The sequence below is a fragment of the Triticum aestivum genome, chromosome 1D (genome assembly GCF_018294505.1).
Source record: "Triticum aestivum cultivar Chinese Spring chromosome 1D, IWGSC CS RefSeq v2.1, whole genome shotgun sequence".
Classification (NCBI taxonomy): domain Eukaryota; kingdom Viridiplantae; phylum Streptophyta; class Magnoliopsida; order Poales; family Poaceae; genus Triticum; species Triticum aestivum.
Genome location: NC_057796.1, coordinates 90089586 through 90103216, shown reverse-complemented (window position 1 = coordinate 90103216; position 13631 = coordinate 90089586). Strand labels below are relative to the sequence as shown.

Below are 13631 nucleotides of genomic sequence, written 5' to 3'. Positions count from 1 at the left end.
GCAGTTAAACATTTCGCGATAAATAAAGCAAAGTAGTAAACGGAAGGAAACTGCAGACTAGTGGCGGTGGCGTTTGACATGTTGGGAAACGTAGCATGCAATTTCAAAAATTTCCTACACTCACGCAAGATCTATCTAGGAGATGCATAGCAACGAGAGGGGGAGAGTGTGTCCACGTACCCTCATAGACCGAAAGCGGAAGCGTTTGACAACGCGGTTGATGTAGTCGAACTTCTTCTCGTTCCGACCTATCAAGCACTGAACGTACGAAACCTCCGAGTTCTGCACACGTTCAGCTCGATGACGTCCCTCGAACTCTTGATCCAGCAAAGTGTCGAGGGAGAGTTCCGCCAGCACAACGGCGTGGTGACGGTGATGGTGAGGTGATTCGCGCAGGGCTTAAACTATGGAGGGGGGCGCCGCACACGGCTAGGAATCAATGTTGTCTATTCTAGCGGTGCCCTCCCCTCATATATATAGGTTGGAGAGGGAGATGGGCAGCAAGGGGCGCCCCAAGTAGGAGTAATCCTACTTGGGCGCCTCCTACAAGTCGGCCTCCCCCCTTCCATAAGTGTCGGAGGGGGAAGGAAAGAGAGGGGGAGGGGAAGGAAAGGGGGAGGCCGAATCCTCCCCTTTCCTTCTCCCTTCCCTCCTTTCCTTTCCCCTTTATTTCGGCCTATAGGGGGCGCACCAGCCCCTTAGGGGCTGGTATGTCCCTCTCTTGGCCCATTAGGCCCATATAGTTTGCCCGGGGTTGCCCGGAACCCAGCCCTTCCGGTGATACGTACCCGGTACCCCCGGAACTCTTCTAGTGTCCGAATACTATCATCCTATATATGAATCTTTACCTCTCGACCATTTAGAGACTCCTCGTCATGTTCGTGATCTCATCCGGGACTCCGAACAACATTCGGTCACCAAATCACATAACTCATATAATACAAAATCGTCATCGAACGTTAAGCGTGCGGACCCTACGGGTTCGAGAACTATGTAGACATGACCGAGACACCTCTCCGGTCAATAACCAACAGCATAACCTGGATGCTCATATTGGTTCCCACATATTCTACGAAGATCTTTATCGGTCGTACCACAATGACAACATATGTTATTCCCTTTGTCATCGGTATGTTACTTGCCCGAGATTCGATCGTCGGTATCTTCATACCTAGTTCAATCTCGTTACCGGCAAGTCTCTTTACTCGTTTCGTAATACATCATCCCACAGCTAACTCATTAGTCACATTGCTTGCAAGGCTTATTATGATGTGCATTACCAAGAGGGCCTAGAGATACCTCTCCGATACTCGGAGTGACAAATCCTAATCTTGATCTATGCCAACCCAATAAACACCTTCGGAGATACCTGTAGAGCATCTTTATAATCACCCAGTTACGTTGTGACGTTTGATAGCACATAAGGCATTCCTCCGGTATCCGGGAGTTGCATAATCTCATAGTCAAAGGAATATGTATATGACATGAAGAAAGCTATAGCAATATAACTGAACGATCAATATGTTAAGCTAACGGATGGGTCATGTCCATCACATCATTCTCCTAATGATGTGATCCCGTTCATCAAATAACAACACATGTCTATGGTTAGGAAACTTAACCATCTTTGATTAACGAGCTAGTCTAGTAGAGGCTTGCTAGGGACACGATGTTTTGTCTATGTATTCATACATGTATCAAGTTTCCGGTTAATAAAATTCTAACATGAATAATAAACATTTATAATGATATAAGGAAATATAAAATAACAACTTTATTATTGCCTCTAGGGAATATTTCCTTCATGACATGCCTCTCTCATCCCCCACTGTCAAAGTGAGGAGAAAGTCCTCAAACTCTACCGGTCTAGACTCCCTTAATTCCCCATCAGAAGGGATCAATCATATGTTACAAAAGTCAGTGAGCGGTATCTGATGGGGTTCAACATATAAATTAAATCGTACCTCAAGAGGGTTATTCCTACTCAGAAAATGAAAACTTTACACAAAGGAATTTGTAAGGAGTTGGTGTTGGTCACACTGAGCTGCGAGGAAGTCGGTCAGCTCAGCATTTGCAACAAATTGGGGAAACTCTTGATGGAACACGACCTCTTCCATGAAGGCATTATGCGGCCATTCGCACGGCCGCACCTCCGCCGTTCTCAGAATGTTGAGGTCGTTGTACAATTATTCCCCAGTGACTCCCTTACCATTCTTCTTGGAAGAAAACTTCCTAAAGAAACTCATCTTATTCCTATAAATGAAATTCTAAAAAATTTAGTCCACAAAATTTTTGTCAACAAAACTTCGCAAGATTGATAGCAACTACTCATAGGGATGCCTAGAGGCCATATTGAGCATTCAAGCTACTTAGAACTCTAAGAATTCAACATGCAAGCCCATTTACAGCAGCACCAAGAGTAGCTAATTATTCAAAATATAATCCACTAAAGCAAAAACTATTGGAGCAATGGAGGAGTCACATACCAAGTAGAAATACCCCAAAACAGTTTCAGAAATGGAGCTTTGAGCAAAGAGATCGAAATCCACGGGTTTGAGATCAAGAACACGAGAGAGAAAGCTATGATGATTTTTTCTGGAGGTAGGAGATGACATGGGCTAAAGAGATAAGTGAAGGGACCCATGTGGGGACCACAATCCACTAGGGCGTGCCCTGGTGTCTTGTGGACACTAGGGGCACCCCCCCCCCTCTGATGTTATTTGTGCCAGAAATTCATAAATATTCAGAAAAAATCATGTTAAATTTTCAGGGCATTCTGAGAACTTTTATTTTGGGCACTTTTTTATTGCATGGAAAATTCAGAAAACAGGATGAACATGGCATTTTTATTTTATTTAACTATGAAAAATAGAAAAACAAAAAGTAAGGATAGAAAGTTGTGCCTACTAAATTCATCAACTTCGTACTTCTCAAAAATGATCCATTAATAAGGTTGATCAAGTCTTATTAACAACCACTTTCGATTAGCATGAAGCCGAAGAACTTTCGAAAAACACTAAGTTACCTCAACGGGGATATGCATATCCCCAACAATAAGCATTTCATATTTCTTTTTGGTAGTAGGTAAAGGTGGTTGAAAACTTCCAATAGTGAGTGTCGAAGATTTTTCGATAACATTAATACCATTCACTTGAAATTGTTTCTTCAGAAAGTGCACTGTATGCTCATTGCCATTGATATGAAAAGTGACCTTGCTTTTATTGCAATCAATAACAGCCCCTGCAGTATTCAAAAAGGATCTACCAAGGATAATCGACATGTTGTCGTCCTCGGGCATCTCAAGAATGACAAAGTTTGTTAAGATAATAACATTTGCAACAACAACGGGCACATCCTCACAAATACCGATAGGTATGGCAGTTGATTTGTCAGCCATTTGCAAAGATATTTCAGTAGGTGTGAGTTTATTCAAATCAAGTCTTTTATATAAAGAGAAAGGCATAACACTAACACTGGCTCCTAAATCACATAAAGCAGTTTTGACATAGTTTCTTTTGATGGAGCATGGTATAGTTGGTATTCCTGGATCTCCTAGTTTCTTAGGTACTCCATCCTTAAAATAATAATTAGCAAGCATGGTGGATATTTCAGCTTCAGGTATTTTTCTTTTATTAGTGACAATTTCTTTCATGTATTTAGCATAAGGGGCCATCTTTAAACTATCAGTCAAACGGGTACGCAAAAAGACTGGCCTAAACATTTCAGCAAAGCGTTCAAATTCTTCATCATCTTTTTTCTTGGATGACTTAGGTGGAAAGGGCATGGGTTTCTGAACCCATGGTTCTCTCTCTTTACCATGTTTTCTAGCAACAAAGTCTCTCTTATCACATCATTTATTTTTTGTTTGTGGGTTATCAAGATCGACAGCAGGTTCTATTTCAACATCATTATCTGGTTCTTTACCATTGTCTGGTTGAGTGTCTTCATGAACATCATCATTTTCATAATCACTAGGTGAATGGTCATTACCAGATTGAGTTTCAGCACCATAAATAGAGACATCATTGTTATCTTCAGAAGGTTTTCCTATCTCAGGTTCACTAGAGTTGTGCAAAGTCCTATCATTTTTCTTCTTCTTTTTCTTTTTAGTAGGACTACATGCATCAGTGTTAATTCTTTAAGAGTCTTGTTCAATTCTTTTAGGGTATCCCTCAAGTGGTTCCTGAGTCATTTTGCCTCCTCTAGTTGCTACTCTAACAGCAAAATCATTCATATTATTATTCACTTCACTAAGCAATTCTCTTTGAGACTTAGCAACTTGTTCTAACTGAGTTTGAACCATAGAAGCATGTTTTCCTACACCTCTTACAGCATTAGTGATTCTAAATAACAAGTCACTCAAGCGAGCAATCATATCAGAATTATATTTCAATTGTTTCATAACATTTGCATTGAAGTGATCTTGTTTTCTATGTAGTTCTCAAACTCATATAAGCATTGGCTAGGATGTTTATTGTAAGGAATGTCACCTTCGTCAAATTTCATTAAAGAGTTTACCTCTACCACCTGTGGGGGTGGTGTGTCAAGTCCATGTATTTATTCAATAGGTGGTAAATTCTCAACATCCTCAGCTTTAATACCTTTTTCCTTCATGCATTTCTTTGCCTCTTGCATATCTTGAAGACTGAGAAATAGGATACCCCTCTTCTTCAGAGTGGGTTTAGGCGATGGTTCAGGGAGAGTCCAATCATCATAATTCTTCAATATATAATTCAATAATTCCTCAGCTTGTTCAACAGTTCATTCCCTGAAAACACAACCAGCACAACTATCTAGGAAGTCCCTAGAAACATCGGTTAGTCCATTATAGAAGATATCAAGTATTTCATTTTTCTTAAGTGGATGATCAAGCAAAGCATTAAGCAATTGGAGAAGCCTCCCCCAAGCTTGTGGGAGACTCTCTTCTTTAATTTGCGCAAACTTAAATATTTCCTGTAAGGCAGCTTGTTTCTTATGAGCGTAGTAAATCATATCCTGGGACTACGCACACAACCAAGAGCAAGAGTATTGTACCATATCTTAGCATCACCCTTTAATGGGAACGAAAATAATTTGAGGATATAGTAGTAGCGAATTTTCTCATCATTAGCAAAAAGGGTGGCTATATCATTTAATTTAGCAAGATGTGCCACAATAGTTTCAGTTTCATAGCCATGGAAAGGATCAGATTTAACCAGAGTGATTAACTCTGGGTCGACAGAGAATTCATAATCCTTATCGGTAACAAAGACAGGTGAAGTAGCAAACTTAGGATCACATTTCATTCTAGCATTCAAAGATTTCTCTTTCAGTTTGCATTTCTTACGATCATCCCTATCATTGCAAGCAAGAAAGTCTCTAGCTATCTCCTCATCCATAACATAACCCTCGGGTATCTTAGGCATTTCAACTCTAGGAGAGCGAGGTCTAATAGGTGTTTCATAATTTTCAGTTTCAAGTACTTCGTCGGTTTCAATAATTTCATCAGTTTCAGCATTCTCAATATCTCTAGCTTTAGCAAGTTGTTCATCAAGAAATTCACCTAGAGGCATATGATCATCAAGCAAAGTACTAGCATCATCATAAGCATCATTCATAACAGAAGTGGCATCATCAATAACTTGCGACATATCAGGATTAATAGCATGTGGCGGTGTTGCAAGTTTACTCAAAACTGAAGGTGAATCAAGTGCAAGTGTGATGGTAATTCCTTACCTCCCCTCGTCCTAGAGGGAATGATCTTGGTTTTGGTATCCTTCAGATTCTTCATAGTGATAAATAGATATAAATCCCAAGTGACTCAACAAATATAGCTATGCTCCCCGGCAACGGCGCCAGAAAAAGGTCTTGATAACCATAAGTATAGGGGATCACAACAGTTTTCGAGGGTAGAGTATTCAACCCAAATTTATAGATTCGACACAAGGGGAGCCAAAGAATATTTGCATGTATTAGCAGTTGAGTTGTCAATTCAACCACACCTGCAGATTTAATATCTGCAGCAAAGTGATCAGTAGCACAGTAATATGATAGTTTTGGTAGCAGTAGTAACAACTTTGTAGCAGTTGGAACAGTAGCAATAGCAATAGTAATTTAGCAAGAACAATATGTGGAAAACTCGTAGGCATTGGATCGGTGAATTCATTGGATGATATTCATCATATAACAGTCATAACCTAGGGCAACACAGAACTAGCTCCAGTTCATAAATATAATATAGGCATGTATTCCGTAGTCATACGTGCTTATGGAAAAGAATTTGCATGACATCTTTTGTCCTACCCTCCCGTGGCAGCGGGGTCCATAAGGAAACTAAGGGATATTAAGGCCTCCTTTTAATAGAGAACCAGAACAAAGCATTAACACATAGTGAATACATGAACTCCTCAAACTACGGTCATCACCGGAAAGTATCCCAATTACTGTCACCTTGGGGTTTACGGATCATAACACGTAGCAGGTGCATATGACTAGCAAGATCGGATCTAGAACATAGATATAATGGTGAAAACATAAACGGTTCAAATCTAAAATCATGGCACTCGGGCCCTAGTGACAAGCATTAAGCATAGCAAAGTCATAGCACATCAATCTCAGAACATAGTGGATACGAGGGATCAAGCCCTAACAAAACTAACTCGATTACATGATGAATCTCATCCAACCCCTCACCGACCAGCGAGCCTACGAAGGAATTACTCACTCCCGGTGGGGAGCATCATGGAATTGGCGATGTAGGAGGGTTGGTGATGAAGACGACTGAATATTCCCCTCTCCGGAACCCCGAACAGGCTACAGATCTGGCCTCCCAATGAAGAACAGGAGGTGGCGGCGGCTCCGTACCGTAAAACGCAATGGAACTTCCTCTTCTATTTTTCTCTCCAAAAATAGGTATTTATGGAGTTGGAATTAGGGTCAGGGGGCCCACGAGGCGGCCACAACCCACCAGGGCGCGCCTGGAGGGGGTGGCGTGCCCTGGTGTATCATGACCAGCCAGGGCACCCCCTCGAGTGGTTCTTGGTTCCAGTATTTTTCTTTTATTCTGAAATAAATCTCTAAAAAGTTTCGTTCCATTCTGAGAACTTTTATTTCTGCACAAAAGCAACACCATGGTAGATCTGCTGAAAATAGCGTCAGTCCGGGTTAGTTTCATTCAAAGCATGCAAATTAGTCTCCAAAACAAGAGCAAAAACGTTAGGAAAAGTAGATACGACGGAGACGTATCAACCCATATGAACAATAGGACATTCAATATGTCTTTCAACTGTTGAATTACGCTTTTCCTGATGTGGCCTTTCTGAAATCTTGCGTTGATGCTAAGAGAGCTCTTTCTGATCTTGGTCTTCGTTATGAGACAATTCATGTATTTAAGTATGACTGCGTTTTGTATTGGAGAGACCATGCCAACATCATTCATTGTCCCGAGTGTGGTACATCAAGGTGCAGACATGGTGATGGAAAGAAAAAGGTTCCTCACCAGATCTTTTGGTACTTTTCGATAATCCCCTGGTTACAAAGTTTTTTTTCTTCGGGGAAAATATGAGAGCACATCGGGTGGCACAAGGATATGAGGGTTGAAGAAGAAAAATGTCATGAGGCACCTTGCTAATGGCGAGGCATGGGAGGCCTTCGACGCGGAACATGAAGACTTTGTTGCGGGTCCCCGTAACTTGAAGTTAGGCTTTCCAACAGATGGATTCAATCCCTTTGGCCACATGAGTAGTGCATACAATATGTGGCATGTTTTTGTCATTCCATACAACTTCCCACCCTGGATGTGCATGGACCGATCTAATTTCATGATGACATTGTTGATCCGAGAAAAAAGTTACCAGGAAAGGATATTCATGTATAAATGCAACCAATGGTAAAGGATATGCAGAGCTTTGGGTTGGTGTGAAAATAGAAGATATACCCACGAAACAAGATTTCAATTTACTTGCGATGCTTATTTAGTCCATTCATGATTTCCCTGCATATAGCACCACTCAGGTCGGAGCACAAAAGGGTTATTATGCATGTGTGTATTGCGATGAGGATCCTTGCTATGAGAAACTGAAAAATAAATTTAGATATATTGGCCATCATCGATTCCTTTCTCTCAAACATGCTTTACGAAGAAAGAAAGCATCGTTTAATAATAAGACAGAGGATAGGACACCACCAAGGAAGTTCACAAGCAAAGAATTTGATTCGTACTTACAATGTGCTAAGGAGAAGTTCAAATTAGGTAAGTACCCAGGAAATCCATGTAGAAAGAGAAAGCGCGTGGATCATCCAACATGGCACCTGAAGGCGAGCTTATATGATTTGCCATATTGGAAGAATCTTATGTTACCTCACAACCTGAATGTTATGCACATTGAGAAGAACATGTGTGAGAGTATCATTGGTACACTTCTTGAATTTGAAGGTAGGAACAAGGATAGTACGAGGTGAACTTTCAGTTCGACTTATGTAATCGAATCTGAGTTTTTTTGAGTTGATCAATGGTCCGATCCCTCCGCGCAATTCTTTGAAATTTCGTATAATACTCGAGATCTTTTATTTTCTTTGTAAATATTTCAATGAAAGTGGAGCAATATTAATGGCCAACCAAACATGCCTTAATCAGCCACTCCACTATGCCTTAACGAAGCGACGTTAACCGCTGTTTTCCTCGTGGCCGGCAATAATGATCGCCGTTGCGTGCACATGACACACGGGCTCGGAAAAAAAAAAGGAGTAGGAGGAGTAGGATGCAGACGAAAAGCGCCGGAAAGCAACACGCCTCCCTTCCCAATCTCGCTGCTGATGGCCGCCGCCCGCTGCTGCAGCGCCGCCGCCCTAGCCTAATGGCGTAGCTGAGCCCACCCTCGCAGTCGCGGCCAAACCAAGCGACCACGCGGAGGCAACCGCTAACAGAAAGGAGAGATTTTTGTCGCGGCTGTCGGTGGTTCGTGTCTTCGCTGCCTTTTTCCCTTTCGCTTCCTCCGCGGTTGAGAGGGGTCGAGGATTCAAGGTGGAGGGAGAGTCGGCGGTTTCTCGTCGCAGGTTGGTCTGCTCATCTCTTGGTTTCGTGGGGCTTGGTTCGATCTGGGGTCGGGTTCCCGCCGATGTGGTTTGGTCGATCTCGCCGGCGCGGCGGGGCGGGGTTTCTTTCTTGGCTCCGGCGTCTCTCTAATTGGATACGATTAGGTTCTTAGCCAGTCCCAAATGTTTGGTCCATATCATTCCATGCGTTCTCTTTTCTCTTCCTCTGTGTCAGTTAATCAGAGGTTTCTGGATTTGTTACTCATTGGGTGCGATATCTTTCTTAGATTTACTGTGGCAGTGCATTAATTAGACGAGGCAGCGAGCTGAATCAGCTGCTCTTGTGTTTTTTTTAATGGGAATCAGCTGCTCTTGTTGTCCTTGCGTGCTTCATTGCCTCCCCTGCTCTGCTCTAGTACTACCAGTGAATCCTCATAAAAGTACCAATGAATCCTCTGAGGACTGCAGTTTATTGCTTCCAGTAGTCTTACTCATTGTTAGTATGGTTGCCTCTGCTAACGCCAGCATTATGTTTATTGCTTCCATTTGATCCGGGACTTATTTGTTCCTCTACAGGACTGGGAGTACAGCACTGGCTATTAATTATCTGAGACCTCTTCTTATCTACTGCAACAAGAGGGCATCAAAGCAAGGGTTAAGGCCAGAAGCAGCTCTTCTCAACTCTGAACATAGCTTCATACACTGCTTGATTGATACTTCCGCTTCGAAGGTATGCATTTCTTCACGCCGCTGTTCAATGTTTTCTCCAAATTTTCATATTGTTTAGGGGGTTGCTATGATGATCTTTGTCACCCCTTATGAGCCTGGCTCCAGTGGTGATGTAGTTTAGTGGGTCCAGCTTTGATTCTTGAGGTGGATGCAGGCATGTTCAAGAACCAGCTCCAGGAGCTTGCGCAGAGGAGCTGCTTCAACTTGCCGTCCTACGCGTGCATCCGCGAGGGGCCAGATCATGCGCCCCGGTTTAAGGCCACGGTTACTTTTAATGGGGAATCATTTGAGAGCCCGGGGTTCTATCCCACCTTGCGGCAGGCAGAGCATGCGGCAGCTGAGGTAGCGCTCAATGAGTTGTCGAAGAGGGGGCCTTCATCATCGCTTGCTGCAAAAGTCCTGGTCAGTTTTGTTGATGCCCCTAGATATTGCTTATACTGGCCACATTAACATTGGAATCTCGTTTCCTTCACTTTAGCTGAAATAACAAACATCACCTGTTGTTGATTACCCAAATTTTTGCAGCTTATTTTTGTGTGGACAAAGACAAATAAAACTGTAGCTATGTTTTGAATACTTAATATGCAAGTGACTGGCATTATTATCCATCATCCTTTATCTTAAGCTTCTGCGAACATGCTCGTGCTATTCTTTTCTTCATTGCACAAACCCATTCTTCCTCCGTCCCAAAATAAGTGTCTCAACTTCAGTACAACTTTGAGTATTTGCTTAATCTGCTGTCACAGCTTTTGCCCTTTCCATCAGCAATATCGTAGTACCATTCGTTTTAGTTATTATGACGATGGACATTTTTTTAATTCACTTGGAATATAGCCGTATAGCAAGCCAGCCTCTCCTTCAGTCAAAGAACAATAAATTTCATCTGTGCTGTGGATCTACCTAAGATACTTCCATGACAGTGTATATTTAATATGCACTGTTCTTGATAATTCCCACTGCAATAAGTCAAAGCGAAACAGTATAATTTATGATGTATTGGTTGGGAAGGTTCAGTTCTTTTATGATATCTGATGTTGACTTGCCAGTTGTCCCTTTTTCATGCCTGCTGGTGCAGTAAAAACAAATCCAAGTAGATGAGATATTTAAGGTTGTCATGTGGTATGTAGTTTTCTGCCCTTTGTAGTACATCTCTACCGTGTGTCCATGTTCATTAATGTCATCTAGATTCAGCATTTGGACTATGTTTGGCAACGTTTTCTTTATACTTCTTTTATCAGTGTGCTTATTAGTACATAATTTGTTACGTTTACGTTATAATTTCTGGTTTATACTGTGGTGAGCTCATGTTTGGCAACACAACCTCAGGAATGTCCTCAAAGCTGAGGTGCTAATGATGTTTCACTCCACAGGATGAAACTGGGATCTACAAGAACCTGCTCCAAGAAACTGCTCATCGGGCCGGTTTAAAACTGCCCATGTACACTACTATTAGATCTGGACCAGGGCATACACCAACGTTCACGTGTACAGTGGAGTTAGCAGGAAGGATCTTCACTGGCAATCCTGGCAAGACCAAGAAACAAGCCCAAAAAAATGCTGCTATGGTGGCCTGGTCTGAATTGAAGCAGCGTGAGTATTTTTCCGCCTTCTTACCACCTTCAGTTTCTTACTATATGATTGTAGCATATCTGCTAGTTGATGCATCTGGTTGTATTAACTCCATAGTGTTTGCTCTTATTAATTTTGTTGTACTATCATGTCGGTTTCACTCAGCTTGTTTCCTGACAATTCAATTTTTTCCTAACAGTGCCTCTAGTAGGTGAGGCAGCATCTTCATCTTCTCCATCCGATCATGACGAGGAGCAGGAACAGGTCACAGTTACCCGCACTCTTGAAAACTTGAACCGAAAAAATGAAGGCAAGGCATCACATCAAAAGGAAAAACAGCAAAGCAATAACCGCCCTCAATCTCGGAGATCTTATCCTAAACCATATGTGTCATTTTACGGGTCACACTTACAAAATCAGATGTACCCAAATGTTGCACCAGAGCAAGCAATGTACCATATGTGGAACCAGGTGCAAGCAACACAGCAGAAGCCCCAATTTACGATGGTTCCAAATATGGGCAACACAAGGTTTCAACCGCCACCAACTATGCGCTCCATGTACCCTTCTCCACCTAGAGGACAGTTTGTCATGCCAGCCAGCCAAGATGCTTTAGCTCTTCTTCCATGTTTTCCTGAAGCTGCTCCTGTCCTTCCACGGTACTTCTCACCTTACCCTGCCTCCTACGTGCCAAGAAGTCCATTGCCAGTTACTGTGCACACAATGCACAGGGAAAGGCAAGGGTATACTGAAACAGTTGAGCTTCCTGATGCCTCAGTTTTATCCGGATACACTGCTCTAGATTCCTCTAGTACTCCAGAAAATGTCGGTCCAAGTCAGGTTCAACAATGGCCTGAAAATGGGAAAGAGGTGTATACAGAGAGTAGTGCTGCCTCCGTGGAGGAGAATAAAGCTCCTCAGACCCTGTCAAGCTCCACAGCACATCCACCGTCGCAGAAGGTGGAACCAAATAAAGATAATAAAGAGTCAAAGAAGCCAGTAGAACAGCCAGCAAAGTTGTCATTGTCTTGTGTTGGATCATCTGTTGTACAAAGACCTGTCCAGCGACAGGGTCATCCTAGTCCTGTTCAGCACGGCGAGCCTACCCACAGAAGTAATCTTCCGTTCAGCAGGGCGACGTCACCAGAGTTATGGTCTTTGGACATGCAAGCTCCAGCGAGATATGGAGCTGCGACTCCTATGAGTTCGTCAGGTTTGTTATACCAGCAGTGGCCCCCTTGGTTGGCGGCCCCTGTTACAGTCCGAACTTCTATCCCTGTGTGCTCAGCTAGGCCAAATGCTGCGGTCAACTCTAACCCTGGAGCAGCAGCGCGAGCGGGGCCTGCTGTTCAGATCCTCTCCAGGGAGGACCCTGAAGCCCACAGGAACACGAGACACGTGGGTGATGCTTCGACGGCGAGTTCAGAACTCAATAAGCTCCATATGTGAGCGATGCTCCGACAGCAAGTTGAGAACAGTAGCGAGCTTTAGTTAGGGCTCGGACATGGCAGTATATCAGTTTTGGCCACTTCGTTTCCACATTGGTATTTAGTTAGATAGGATGAACTTTATAAAGAGTTGGGGAGGGTTCATGCTCACAATCACCAGGCCTGTTCAGAGTTCATATTATACTGCTTTGTTGTCAAGAAAAATGGATGAGAACGATAATATACAGAACGGAAGTTCCCTTGTGTGTTTGAGTTGAGATAAGAATCAGCAGTCTAGTTGGAGGCTGCTTCTGTTTGTTTTGTTCAAACTGTTAGCGCTTGAGGCATGGTTGGTTGAAACTTATGTGGCAATGCTGGAGCGTGGTCGGGGCGTTACCTGTGTGTTGTTCCAGCTCCGAGGAGGCTGTGGTGCCGTTTGCTTGGTGGTGGGGCGGCGGTGAGCTTGCGGATCCAGGGTGGCTGGAGTGCGGCGTAGGACCGGAGAAATCCTTCTCCGGTTGTGGCCGGAGGCTGCAGCAGTGTTGCATGTGTGCAACGATCTCCTTGTTGAAGGTGTTGCTGTGATCCTGCTGCCGTTTCCTCCACTTGACATCTCGGCTCTTGTGGTGGTCGCTGGTGGCGGTGAGCTGTTGGGAACGCATGGCTATTGTGGCTCGGTATTTGGCTGGGCATGACGCGGCGATGTGGGGTTTGGCGAGCTCCAGGTGAAAACCTGCACCAACTTCGGTTAATGCCGGCGACAATGACGTCCTATGACGTCGTTGCCCTAATTGGAGGTGTTGTCGAGGTGCCCCTTCACCTCCTGTCGTTCGGGTTTAGAGCTCTCCGGGTGAAATCTCAAGTTTCTGCTTTGGTTGGCAGCGTTGCCATACC

At 43.3% G+C, this 13631-nt stretch overlaps 1 protein-coding gene across 1 annotated transcript; it reads left to right on the top strand.

Moving 5' to 3' along the window:
• Window positions 1-8692: 8692 nt before the first annotated feature.
• On the top strand, window positions 8693-13066 carry LOC123180516 (double-stranded RNA-binding protein 2). Its single transcript, XM_044592581.1, has 5 exons — window positions 8693-9033; window positions 9589-9742; window positions 9896-10143; window positions 11112-11331; window positions 11510-13066. Exons 3-5 carry the CDS (start codon window positions 9898-9900, stop codon window positions 12757-12759), a joined length of 1716 nt encoding a protein of 571 aa, XP_044448516.1. The 5' UTR covers window positions 8693-9033; window positions 9589-9742; window positions 9896-9897; the 3' UTR covers window positions 12760-13066.
• The last annotated feature ends 565 nt before the right edge of the window (window positions 13067-13631 follow it).